The following is a 13,083-nucleotide window of genomic DNA, read 5'->3' as shown; positions in this document are numbered from 1 at the left end:
GACAAAACACTGTGGCATTAAATTCTAGGAGTTACTTATTGCTGCTAAATAATGTCTGAACTGTTCTTTTTCAGTGGTTTTTAAACATTTTTCATAAGGTAGTCAAGGTTTATTTTTCATAAGTCATTTCCATTTTAGGTTTGTATCCTTATACAGAGGTCCATGTCATACATACAAAGTACAAAGACTTAACGAGTCGACGTCCTATAAATTCTGTATTCAAGCTTGTAATGAAGCAGGGGAAGGTCCTCTTTCCCAAGAATATATTTTCACTACTCCAAAATCTGTCCCAGCTGCCCTGAAAGGTAAGTTCTCCATCCTCAAGTTACTTTCTTTAATAGTAAATTAATTTTAAATGTTCTTTCGTAATGTACTTTTTGTACAATTAAAATTTATCATCTAGTATGTGTCTAACATTTAAATTATAAAAAGGAAATGAGCTAGACAAGCTTACTTACTGGGAGCTTCACTTAATAATAAAAGCTATTTTATCTGGCATATTGATAATCAGACACTGCTGTTTTTTGTCACTCATCTTTTAAATAAACATAAAAGTACTAAATTGAATAGATAGGCTGGTTTTCTAATAGGGCCATTTACCATTTTCACTATTACTATTTAAAAAAAAACACAATTCTTGTTGTTTTGAGTCATTGCTGTTTCATTCGGATTTCAGGGGGAGAGGTCATCTGTTTAGCAAAACCTAATACTCAGTTAATTTGAATTTTTAAGTCAAATTTACATACACATTCACACATTTGTGCATGTATTATATATTTAAGATTAATTTCAGCAGAGTTCTTATTTTAAAATGACCCTGACAAGTATTGTACTTTGTGCATTTAGCCAAGAAAAAACTAAAATTCCTTTCCCTCTGAGGACAAATCACAAACACTTCTAGTACAGTGTCCTGGATCGTATACTTGAATGCACCATCTGTTAACCGGACCCATAATAGCAAGATTGTTCTTGAATACGCCTTCTAATAATGTTGATGGATTTCATGAAGTTATTTTTCTGTTCCTTCATCTGGTTTAGTTGTCTCTTAACCTTAAGAAGAATGCTGGTTTTAACACCTTCTACCCTGGTACTGAGTGAGGTAGTCATATGTGTGGTCAAGAATTTGGGGGTGTTTTTCAACTCATTCTCTTAGGAAATTTCTTAAATTATAAAATTTCATGTTCTAGTTATGCTCTTTGAAGTACCATAAAAGATGTTGTAGAACTACCACTAGCTCTTTAGCTCAGTGAAAACAGTACTTCTCTTGACAGATCTTTTAATCAGTCTGCATTGTAATGCTTATAGATTGCATGGCCTGGAGGATAGTAAGAGTTAGCCATTGACCATTTCTCGGCAAATTTCAAACATTCACTGATGCTTACTTCAAGTTTATAACTAGGTTTTAAAGTCTGTTGATTTTGATTAAAACAAATGTATGTGTGATGTGCCAAGTGAAAAACCAAGTCAAGCAGATTTTATTTATATGTCTTCTCTACAGCCCCCAAAATAGAGAAAGTAAATGATCACATTTGTGATATTACATGGGAGTGTTTACAGCCAATGAAAGGTGATCCAGTTATTTACAGTCTCCAGGTTATGGTGGGAAAAGATTCAGAGTTCAAACAGGTATGTGTCAAAATATAATTCTGTAGATACATGTTTTTACCATTTTTCACTTTAATGTGTTTTCAGTACAAGATTTGACTAACCTTTATCTTCCTAATTCAGAGACATTTGTTCAGTGCTTACTATGTTCCAAAGATTAGTAACTACACAGTATATCAGGATGCAAAATCTTTTAGGTATGAGCTGTACTTAAACAGAGTATGCATTCATTTGATAGGCTTTATTGAACTCTGTGCCAGTCACTCAGGACATGCACAGAGCAGAAAGTCCTTGCCTTCATGCAGCTTACATTCTAGCAGAAAAAAAGAGATACTAAAAGCAGATAAACACATCACTGTATCAGTGTTAGATAGTGATGAGCACAATGGAGAAAAAAAAATGGATAGAAGGAGTAGGGAGAACTAGGGCAAGGGACAGCTAGTGCTGTTTCATACAGGACAGCAGGTAACATTTGAACAGAGACTCAAAGGAAGTGAATATGGGGAGAAGAGTGTTCCAAAAAGCAGGAACAGTAGGTGCAAAGGCCCTGAGGTAGGAGCATGCTTGTTACATTTAATGGACAAGAAGAAAGTCACTGTGGCTGGGGCAGTGTGACCAAAGGGAGGAATAATAGATGAGGTCAGGGAGTTAATCATAGAGGGTCTGTGAGTGGCATGGAGGTCATGCGGGGTGTTACAGGCCACCCTTCAGCATTTACTCCACGTGAAATGAGAAGCCAGTGGAGGGTTGTGACCAGAATAGTCACATGATCAGACACAAGGTCATTGGATGTGGACAGATGCAGAGACACCACTGAGGAGGCTTGGACAGTGTTGGTAATAGTCCTAGTTAGAGTGCAGAGTTGCCGTATGGAAGCCTAGAGGAACTATCCCCTTCCCAGCCAGGAAATTTCAAAGACGGATTCCTGGTAGAGAGTGAACAGCCGATGAAGTGAGGAGCTGTCAGTGTTCATTATACTTAGAAAAGAAGTCTTTATGCAGCTCAAAGGCCTTATTTCTTTTAGGCATTTCATCTGCTTCTCCCTTTTTGCTGTCAAACTTCGTGATTTTTGAGGGCTTTTAAACTGGGTTGTTTTTAATTTAGTATCTTACCTTGTATTTTCTTTTCCCAGGAGAAAAACCAGTCATTCATCTATTTTATTTCACTCTTGTGCTGTTATAATTATTAATAATAGATTACTTCTCAATATAGGTATAATTTTTTCCTTTCAAGTTTTGCTAAATATGGAAGCATAATTTCTTAACCAGAATTACAGAAGGCCCCAAAGGGTCAGATTAAATTTGGAATGTGGTTGTTTTCTTTATTAAGTCATCTGCAAATTGACATGATAATTGGATTTGAATATAATTTACAGATAAGCAGGTTTCCTTCCAAGGAAGAAATCAAATTAATACTAAAGAAAATGTAATTGCACTACATGTTTAAAGGAAATAGGGATCCCATATTGAGTAGTATGTGAACACATCACTACATGAAACAGCAGTGCTAATTCTAATTTAAAAGCTAAATTATCCCCATCAACACTCTTTAGATTGTAAGCATACTGTAAAACTGATTTCCTTAGAACTTCATCATATATATGCATGTGCATATGCTCATCTAAATCTTTTAAATGCTTATATAATTTTATAATTTACTGACAAATTCCAAAAGTTTGAAGGTCATTTTTTAAGAGTTTGATCTCATTCGTGGAATTTAATATTTTACTTAAAATTTACTTGATCTTCAACACACATGTATTAAATACTACATATGAAGAAATTGAGGAAATTTCTTGTAGAAATACTACATATGAAGAAATACATTATTAATATTACTGTTCTTATTTTCCATTTATTACACATTAGCAAGCAAGCAGAAATACTATAATTGACATTTTGTGTAAGCAAACAAATAAAAGGTCATAATAAAGATAAAACATAACTTTATAAAAAGGAATTATTTCCCCGCCCCCCACCCCCGGACTTTAGAATGTTTTCCAAAAGGATTATCACTGAAGGGACTCTTGAGGGGGCTGGTTACCTCTCAAGTGTGAGTTGAATAAGGCTCAAGAATGGAGTGTGGAGTGGAGGAGGCCAGGTCTTGGTGGGTCTTTATTCTACAGCAGTAGGAACTGTTGATGTTTTTAAGAAGGGGATTATTTTTTTAAAAGTTGGCGGTTGACTTTCTAGGCGAGCCTATAAAAACCTATTTAACCTGTAATGTTGCTGGTTTGAGGGATCTGAAAGCAAATCAGCGTGGCAGCAACTAGTACTTCTGACCCTAGACCGCACTTAGAGTTGTTTATCTTCTTCCTTTTCTGCCCTGTTTGATCAGTCATTGGCTTTGACCAGACTTCCCACTCGGTAGCACCTCACCAAGGCTTGGCCTAGTTCTCTAAAATTACACTCTTGCCCTGACTCTTGCCTTCCTCCCTCACATACATTGTAACTCACATCTCCACAGTATAAGTGACCTTATGGGCATTAGGAGAAAAACTTTTTGCTTGGGAAAATTCATATCAAAAGTCAAGTGTCTGCTGGCTCTTTGATCCTCCTAGCAGTGTATACATTTTTTAAAGCAAGTGCTTTTTAACCAAAGCAGCATTTCAAGTGGTATAACAGGGTGAAGTAAAAATATTGGGGGACAGTAGAACCACCTTCAAAGTAGATAATTCCCATTTGGGAGTCTATACCTGAGACAGTTCTTGTGTCCAAGCTCATTAATGTTACAAGTACCAGGAAAATTAATTCAAATTGGCGTATAAAGTATAAATTCTCTTAGAGAGAACCCTGTAGGTAGACAGGTTGATCCAGGAGCTTAATGCAGTCATCAGGGACATAGTTTCTCTCAGTATTCCTTGCCTGCCACGGGGAACTCTTGCTTATTCACATTCAGCGAAGTCCTGTATCTACAGTTACCTATAGGATGTCTCCCTGTTCAGACATCTTCCCGACATCTAAAACAAAATGATCTTATCATCTTCCTTCCCAGTCTCTTCTCTCCAGCTTCCTCCTAATTTATCACTATCATAAACACTTTGGTATCCATAAACACTTCCTGATAGGTGGTACAGAATCTGCCCGCAATGCAGGAGACCCTGGTTCAATTCCTGGGTCGGGAAGATCCCCTGGACAAGGGAATGGCTGCCCACTCCAGTATTCTCGCCTGGAGAATTCTATGGGCAGAGGAGCCTGGCGGGTTACAGTCCATGGCGTCGCAGAGAGTCAGACACAACTGAAAAACTAACACTTTCACTTGAAACCTTGTGCTTTTATCACCAAGAGCCCCCGTCATGCCCAATTCCCTCAATCCCTCACTCAACCTTATGATCAGGATTCCTTAAACACTGTTTAAATACACACAGTAAGGTGGCCCTAAGTTTCCAGTTAGTGTATTAACATGGTCCTCTTCCCGGTGTCAAATCGCCTCACCTGTCACCCTCATGCCATTTGTTGAGGCTTTTTCCCAAATCATTTTACCATGATCATTTGGAGACAAATGGAAAGTAAAGAAAACTTCAAAGGCAAAAATGAGTATCATTCACTGTACCTATAGGACAAATACATATTTTTTAACTTTTACTAAATTGACCCACTGTATGTATATTGTTTCACACTGCTTTCTAATACAGTGTTCTGATTTACTTAACTTCATCCTTTTACCATCACTGAGACATAAATCATTTCTATGTTCCCACTCCCTGAAATGCTCATCTGCATCTTCAGGACTAAGGCATATTCAGCATTTTTTAAAGATTCATTTTTCAATAAAAATTCATTTATATATCTTTTCAGTATCTACCAATATACATTTGATATATACATAGTCAGTACTAATATAGTGGCCTTTTATTAATAAGTACCTATTATATGCTAGAGACACAAAATTGAGGGAAAGATCGTACCTTGCTCCTTTGGGAGCAAACCAGTATGTAAAAATTTAGATTTATAACACAGATACAAACAAGGCAGCTAAAATTGCTTGACCTTACTTGTAACCCACCAGCTAGCTGGGGAATCTCAACTGGGAAACCACTGAGTCTTGGTCTTTTCATTTAGAGAATGAGTGAAGGGATTCAGTAATGGAGGTGAGAGCTTCCGTATATTGAGCACTCGCTATATGCTGGGCACGGTGCCGTAACATGTTGTTGACCTCATTCTCGTAATTCAGGATGACTGCTGTCACACCATCACGGCGTGTGCAGGGGTAGAGCAGAGCTCGGAGCCCAGTCTCTGCAGCCACTGGCACTCTGCCTTGAAAATCTATGGAATTCCATTCTTCTTATTGCCCTTCTGGAGGATTGAGCAGAGGATTTGGGTTTTAAGATCTAATTCTTTGGTTCTAAGTGGTCTCTCACTTTAAAGTTTATAAAATGATTTGCCACAGACACCTGTAGGGAGCTCTCCTTTTTCATTTATTGTTTCATTCATCACATCTGTTTGAAACATTACAGAAAACCAGTTTTACAAAGATACCATGGGAGAGGAAGATCAGACACTTCTTCTTTTCATGGAATGGTTTCACACAAGTTTGACTTCTTACATCTGGTGAAACCAGAGAAATGCTGTGGACTGACTGTGCTTATTCTTTAGCTACTCCGGGGGCACAGCTTCCCTCTCAGCTGGTCTGTAAGCTCTGTGAGGGCAGAGAGCACACCCTGACTCTTCAGATTTCCCCTGCCATTATACAGCAAACAGTTGAGTTCTTTAATATATAGGTATTTTAAAATCTCATTTAAAAAGAGCCAGGCGGTGGCTCTCACAAGCTTCCGTGTCAAAAATAACTCTAAACCTAGCCAGTTTTAACATAGATTTTCTACCCAGCCTTCACATACAGTTCTTCTTTTCCTCATGCCTTGCTATCAGATTTACAGAGGTCCTGACTCTGCATTCCGGTATTCAAGCCTTCAGCTGAACTGTGAATATCGTTTCCGCGTGTGTGCCATTCGCCAGTGCCAAGACCCCGCGGGGCATCAGGACCTCGTCGGTCCCTACAGCACGACAGTGCTCTTCATCTCTCAGAGGACTGAACCACCAGCCAGCGCCAGCAGAGGCACTGTGGAAAGCACGAGCCCCGGGCGGGCGCTCAGCGACGAGCAGTGCGCGGCCGTCATCCTTGTGCTCTTTGCGTTCTTTTCCATTTTGATTGCCTTTATCATTCAGTACTTTGTAATCAAGTGAAAATATAACTTTATTTTTAATATTACATTTTATTTTGTCATGTACTAAAATTATTTCTGTATTGCTTTTACAAAAACAGTGGCATTAAGCACTGGCATTGAGACTCTAGTACATCATTTTGGCCATTTTTAATGCTTTATATTGCTAGGTAGAGGCTGGCACCTTATAAGAATGCAAGCCACAGAAATAGCAATTTTTGGCTTTTTGTTTGGTTGGGGCTCTTTTTTTTTTTTCCTCTTTCTTTCTTGCTTTTTTTCTTTTTTTGACATGCCTTCTTGTGAAACAAAATTTCTGAGAGGCAACAATACAATATATAATTGATATTTTGACCAGTCGGCATGAGTGTAACAGTGACATCCTGATCTGTTTGTTCTAAAGATTATTACCTAGTGAAAAATTCAGAATGGTTAAAATTCACACTAACACGCTATATAAAAATGTTAAAGTATGATGACGCTGTGAAAGCAATCTAGTGCTATATTTCTACCTCCTCATTTGTCTTAATTTGGTAAGTGGGATTATGATGAATAACTGGAGGGGCTTAGCAGACAAAAACTGGATGAAAGAATATGCATGGAAAAAAGCTTCTTGTTTGATAAATGTGGAGTTCTTCATTACAAGTATATATTCATGAATTCACAGATAAGTCACTTGAAGAAAGCACAGACAGTTTACTTGGCCTAAAAATATTTTAACGTTTACTCAGAAACACATCTTCAGGTCTTGAAAACATGGAAAAGAACAGAGGGCTTTTAGATAGTTAACTTTTTAAAAGTAATTCATAATCAATCCTGAATTTCAGACTTATTTTATTTTTGAGCCTTTGAACTATACGTGTGTGTATAAGGACATGCACGTACATATGGCTTTATATATACCAAGTGTAGAAATATATATATATAATATACACACACACACACACACACACACTCTCTCACTCCATCTATCTGGTATAGGCTAATTTTGAAGAACTCCCGTAAGTTTTGCTGCTTCTCCCATAACTACTGCCATCACCATCAGAATTCATAATCAAACCTAACCTTTTTGTTTGGGGCACCAAATCTGAAGACAAAATTAATTTGCACCAGTAAACTTCAAGCTGCTTTCTTTCTTGAAAAACTAATGTTTAATGTAATGTCTGTTTGGATAGTGTTCCAGTTGTTGATTGCATGTGGTTAATGTTGCATTAGAGCACTTTGCAGTTACATAATTCATTAATGTTTTGTGAGCTTGCATTTGTGAGTTATTGGATGATCAGATTGAATCTTGTCAAGTATCACATTGTACATCTTGCATAGATGTCCATGACTGCCAGTAATAATACAGTTTGTAATGAAACTATCTAAAATTCTTGTTTTATCACATCTGTTATCTGTAAAACACTTTGTAACTAGCCTTTTTAATTTATTATTTGAATTTTAGGATAGTGAATCACTAATTTTTAGTTGCTGAGGTTAGCATTTTAGTGATTACTAAGCACTTCTGTCAGTCTTTGAAAAAAAGGACGTATGTTTTGTGCTTTGAAGATCTCTGAAGAATTTCTTCTATTAGAATGGGCATGTATTGTAATTGTTTTATGTCAAATGATCTGTGCTGTAGAAAAAAAAACATTAACTTTTGTTCAAAAAAGAAATGGATAAACTTGGCCTTCCCAAGTGGTAAGAATGATCTGTCACTATAAAATACTGTATGTTTACATTTTATTTAAATTTAATCTCTTATATGTAGGCTGATAACTTCCCCCGAAACAGTGATTGTTTTCTAGAAACTTCTTAAAAGTGCCACATGTGGCAGTACAAATGAGTTTGAGTGTAACAGCCCAGAGATTTCTATATAGTTGAATGTCTAAAATGGTAAAATGTGCCACTGTGGCAGTTACAGTGGCTTATGTTTTTCATAGTATCTCAAATGAACTCCTATTTTTGATAGTAAATGTCATTTAATAGTGTACTTGCCATTTGAGCCTCACTGCAAAATGAGTGCAGAGGAGAAACAATTTTTAATGTAATCTTGATTTTACCTCATATACTGTACATTCCAAAAACTCTAAACTTTTTAAAGATTATAGATACACTACCAAACATATCACCTTAAAATTGTGTAAGGATGAACTTCATACAGATGAAAAAATATAATCTCATAAAAATACATAAACTATGTAGCAAAAATATCTTTAAAATCCATGGAAAATAAAAGTTGTATCATTCTTTTTTTGAGATATGTTTATTGTATTCATAAACATTATTTGCTGCCTCTTTTGGAGAATGAAATGTTAAGGTCTCCCCTCTTGCAATTGGCTTACAACAGTTTTCCCAAAATAATTAAATCTTCAACAGGAGAGGATCCATATTCAAGAAGGTCAAGTTTTATCCTGGTGAGCTGATTTTGTGCAATTCATTATATATCTATATATAAAGAAAACAAGATATCTAATGAATAAAGATGGGTCTGAGGTAAACTTGCCATTGGAAAGAAAATCGGACCTCTCCTCACCTATCCTGCATTCTTTGCCTTCTTTCCCACCTACAGGGGCCCAGAACTAGGTTGGCTTTCCACCAGAAGGTTCAACATTCCCTCCTACTTAATACCATAATGTTCTCACAGGTACCAGGACATTCAACATCTCTTCTCATTTATCTCAAAATTTCCATCCCACAGACCTCATCCAGGGATACATTGCTTTTTAAAATCCAAGTGGATCTATAATTGCTGCAACAGTAGGCACCATGAGAAAGTTTAAAATGTTAGGCTGGGGAAGAGGAGAAACGACGTAGGGGCATTGCTGCATGGAAGCCAGAGTTGGAATCCACCCTTGAGAAGAATAGGATGCTGGATTCACGGTTCCACAGCACCTCGCTTTTTTTTTCTTTTTTCCCCTATAGATTGGAAATAGGAATGTTACATGTTGTGCTTAAGCATTTTGTGGGTTGGTTTCCAACACGTGTATGTACCTTAACATCATCAACAGATTCTCTGCAGGAGGATCCCATGTCTGTGGTGGCTCAGTTATGCAAACAGACTGCAAAAAGGAAATGGGTCTCCTAAACCTAACACTTGTCATCCTAGAATCTAAACACCTACCATCAACATAGGTGACCATACATAGTGCTTTGTGTTTTTTAAACGCCCGGGTCTCCCACATTGCAGGCAGAGTCTTTATTGTCTGAGCCACCAGGAAAGCCTTTAAATACTACAGGTTGAGAATAATCTGTACGTGTCCCTCTACTCATTTGTTTGTTTTCTCCCTGACTCTCTTAAAGGAGAAGTTGAAAGAAGAACTAAGATTTTAATAGTTGGGGTCAGCAAACCTTCAGTGTCTGCAGTGGTGCCTTCAGATGTTTAGATGTTATAAGGACTATTTTTCATCTTATATATAACAGGACGCTGTGGGAAATTTGCCAAGAGAAAAGTTTCAAAAACAGTTTAAAGCCACATGACCCATTCAAATCATAATAGCATCTATTGACCACTAAGTGTGTTAAAGATGTTGTATTCAGTGTTTTACCTTAGTTATTTCACAGTCCTCTTAATTGCTCTGTTAAGTATAATAAACTGAAGCACAGAGCATTATCCGCTAAAGAGCACATGGCTAATAAGTGAGAAACCCAAAATTAGATATTTGAATCCGTGTGACTGGTCTAGTGCCCCCAAACTTGACCACTATCCTCTGCTGTCTCCCAGAGAAGCCCTAAACTCAAGGAAATCAAGATAACAATTGACTTTAATTAAAAAATAATGAAAGAGATGGGAATACCTGACCACCTGACCTGCCTCTTGAGAAACCTATATGCAGGTCAGGAAGCAACAGTTAGAACTGGACATGGGACAACAGACTGGTTCCAAATAGGAAAAGGAGTACATCAAGGCTGTATATTGTCACCCTGCTTATTTAACTTCTATGAAGAGTACATCATGAGAAACGCTGGGCTCGAGGAAGCACAAGCGGGAATCAAGATTGCTGCGAGAAATATCAATAACCTCAGCTATGCAGATGATACCACCCTTATGGCAGAAAGTGAAGAGGAACTCAAAAGCCTCTTGATGAAAGTGAAAGAGGAGAGTGAAAAAGTTGGCTTAAAGCTCAACATTCAGAAAACAAAGATCATGGCATCTGGTCTCATCACTTCATGGGAAGTAGATGGAGAAACAGTGTCAGACTTTATTTTTTTGGGCTCCGAAATCACTTCAGATGGTGATTGCAGCCATGAAATTACAAGACGCTTACTCCTTGGAAGGAAAGTTACAACCAACCTAGATAGCATATTGAAAAGCAGAGACATTACTTTGCCAACAAAGGTCCGTCTAGTCAAGGCTATGGTTTTTCCTGTGGTCATGTATGGATGTGAGAGTTGGACTGTGAAGAAGGCTGAGTGCTGAAGAATTGACGCTTTTGAACTGTGGTGTTGGAGAAGACTCTTGAGAGTCCCTTGGACTGCAAGGAGATCCAACCAGTCCATTCTGAAGGAGATCAGCCCTGGGATTTCTTTGGAAGGAATGATGCTAAAGCTGAAACTCCAGTACTTTGGCCACCTCATGCGAAGAGTTGACTCATTGGAAAAGATTCTGATGCTGGGAGGGATTGGGGGCAGGAGGAGAAGGGGACGACAGAGGATGAGATGGCTGGATGGCATCACTGACTCGATGGACGTGAGTCTGAGTGAACTCCGGGAGTTGGTGATGGACAGGGAGGCCTGGTGTGCTGGGATTCATGGGGTCACAGAGTCAGACATGACTGAGCAACTGAACTGAACTGAATTGCATTTATGATAGCATTTATTGAGTACTTCTTGAATGTCAAGCTGAACACCTCACCACATCCAAAGCAGCTCACAGTCCTCTTAAAACTGAACAGAAAATCAGACTAGGAGAATCTGGTACAAAACAAAAACAGAAAAACCCTGAAAAAGAGCAATGAGAGGGGATTAGCTGCACTAAATTATAAAGCCTTAAGAACTTATAATACCGGCACACACATACACAGAAAAGAATAGAAAGCCCGTAGTCCCAAGTACATAGAGAATCTGGTACAGGCATTTCAGACCAAACATAAAGCTCTAATTTCTTTCCTCCAAAGTTTCATCCTTGGATACACTGATTCCCATTTTGAGCCCCCACCCTGCCCTAGGTTTAACTCATTCTCTTAAACACTCATTCATCCACAGGTGAGACAAGCTCATTTGTTCAAAAAGGGAATATAGCTATTGGGTTGGCCAAAAAGTTCATCTGGGTTTCTCCGTGCCATCTTAACAGAAAAACGAACTTTTTGATAAACTCAGTACAATGTGGCTGAAACTTGAAACCAGGCTGAGTGAAAGACACAGCAGGTCACATGTGTGATTCTATTCATTGAAAACATCAAGACTACATAAATCCATATAGATAGAAAGATGAGTGGTTGCCAGGACCTGGAAGGAGGAGATGGAGAGTAACTGCTTAATGTGTATGGTGTTTTACTGGGGAAATGGTTTGGAACTTGATAGAAGTAGGTGGGTGTTGCGCAACATTGTGACTATGCTAAAAGTCCCTGGCAGTCCAGTGGCTAAAACTCCATGCTCCCAATGCAGGGGGCCCGGGTTCAATCCCTGGTCAGGGAACTAGATCCCACATGCTGCAGCTGAGACCCGGCACAGTCGAATAAACAAAAATAAAAGCCCCTGAAATGCTCACTTTAAGATGGTTCATTTTCAGTGACTTTTTTACCTCAATTTCTAGAAGGCATTATAAGACATTCCTAAAGACTGATACACAGATAGCACATGACTAGAGAATCCTGGACATTGAGTCAATAAAATAACTTGACCTAGTCATTAAGTCCACGTTTTTAAGGACAGAGACCAACTTTTCACTTCCTTTTCCAACTTCTCTGATGTCCTTGGGTGTTCCCATCCCCTCTAGTTGGTGGGTTGTGCCTGGCAAAATGGAGTCTTTTATGGATGTCATTAATAGCTATTAAATGATTTGGCCTGCCCACTAGTCACCAGCTCCATTTCTAGGATGACCCCATGATGTTGGAGAGGAAGTTACATTTTACAGTTTCACTTTACCGATGACAGTAGGTGTGCGGTAAGAAGTTCATATAGGGTAGCATAAGACCTTTTTCCTTACAGCCTGTATTCTGAAAAGCAAGCTAAAAATCATGTGAGGAAAATTCATGCATTAATGCTTCTCTGGTGGCTCAGACGGTGAAGAACCTGCCTACAATGCAGGAGACCCAGGTTCAATCCCTGGGTTGGGAAGATCTCCTGGAGAAGGGAACGGCTACCCACTCCAGTATTCTGGCCTGGAGAATTCCATG

The 13,083-nt window shown here is 38.3% G+C and overlaps 1 protein-coding gene across 9 annotated transcripts in view; it reads left to right on the top strand.

Moving 5' to 3' along the window:
* FNDC3A (fibronectin type III domain containing 3A) overlaps nt 1–9,004 on the top strand; it is a 114,209-nt gene extending 105,205 nt beyond the window's left edge. For all 9 annotated transcript variants that reach the window (XM_006063594.4, XM_045162477.1, XM_006063592.4 and 6 more), the window contains 3 exons: nt 139–305; nt 1,499–1,626; nt 6,474–9,004. In XM_006063594.4, coding sequence (XP_006063656.2) covers nt 139–305; nt 1,499–1,626; nt 6,474–6,788 — 610 coding nt within the window. In that variant the 3' untranslated portion in view covers nt 6,789–9,004. The remainder of the gene's footprint in view (nt 1–138; nt 306–1,498; nt 1,627–6,473) is intronic.
* The last annotated feature ends 4,079 nt before the right edge of the window (nt 9,005–13,083 follow it).

Source organism: Bubalus bubalis, chromosome 13, assembly GCF_019923935.1.
Source record: "Bubalus bubalis isolate 160015118507 breed Murrah chromosome 13, NDDB_SH_1, whole genome shotgun sequence".
Classification (NCBI taxonomy): Eukaryota; Metazoa; Chordata; class Mammalia; order Artiodactyla; family Bovidae; genus Bubalus; species Bubalus bubalis.
The sequence above is the reverse complement of the archived record's forward strand: the minus strand, read 5'-3'. Positions and strand labels throughout refer to the sequence as shown.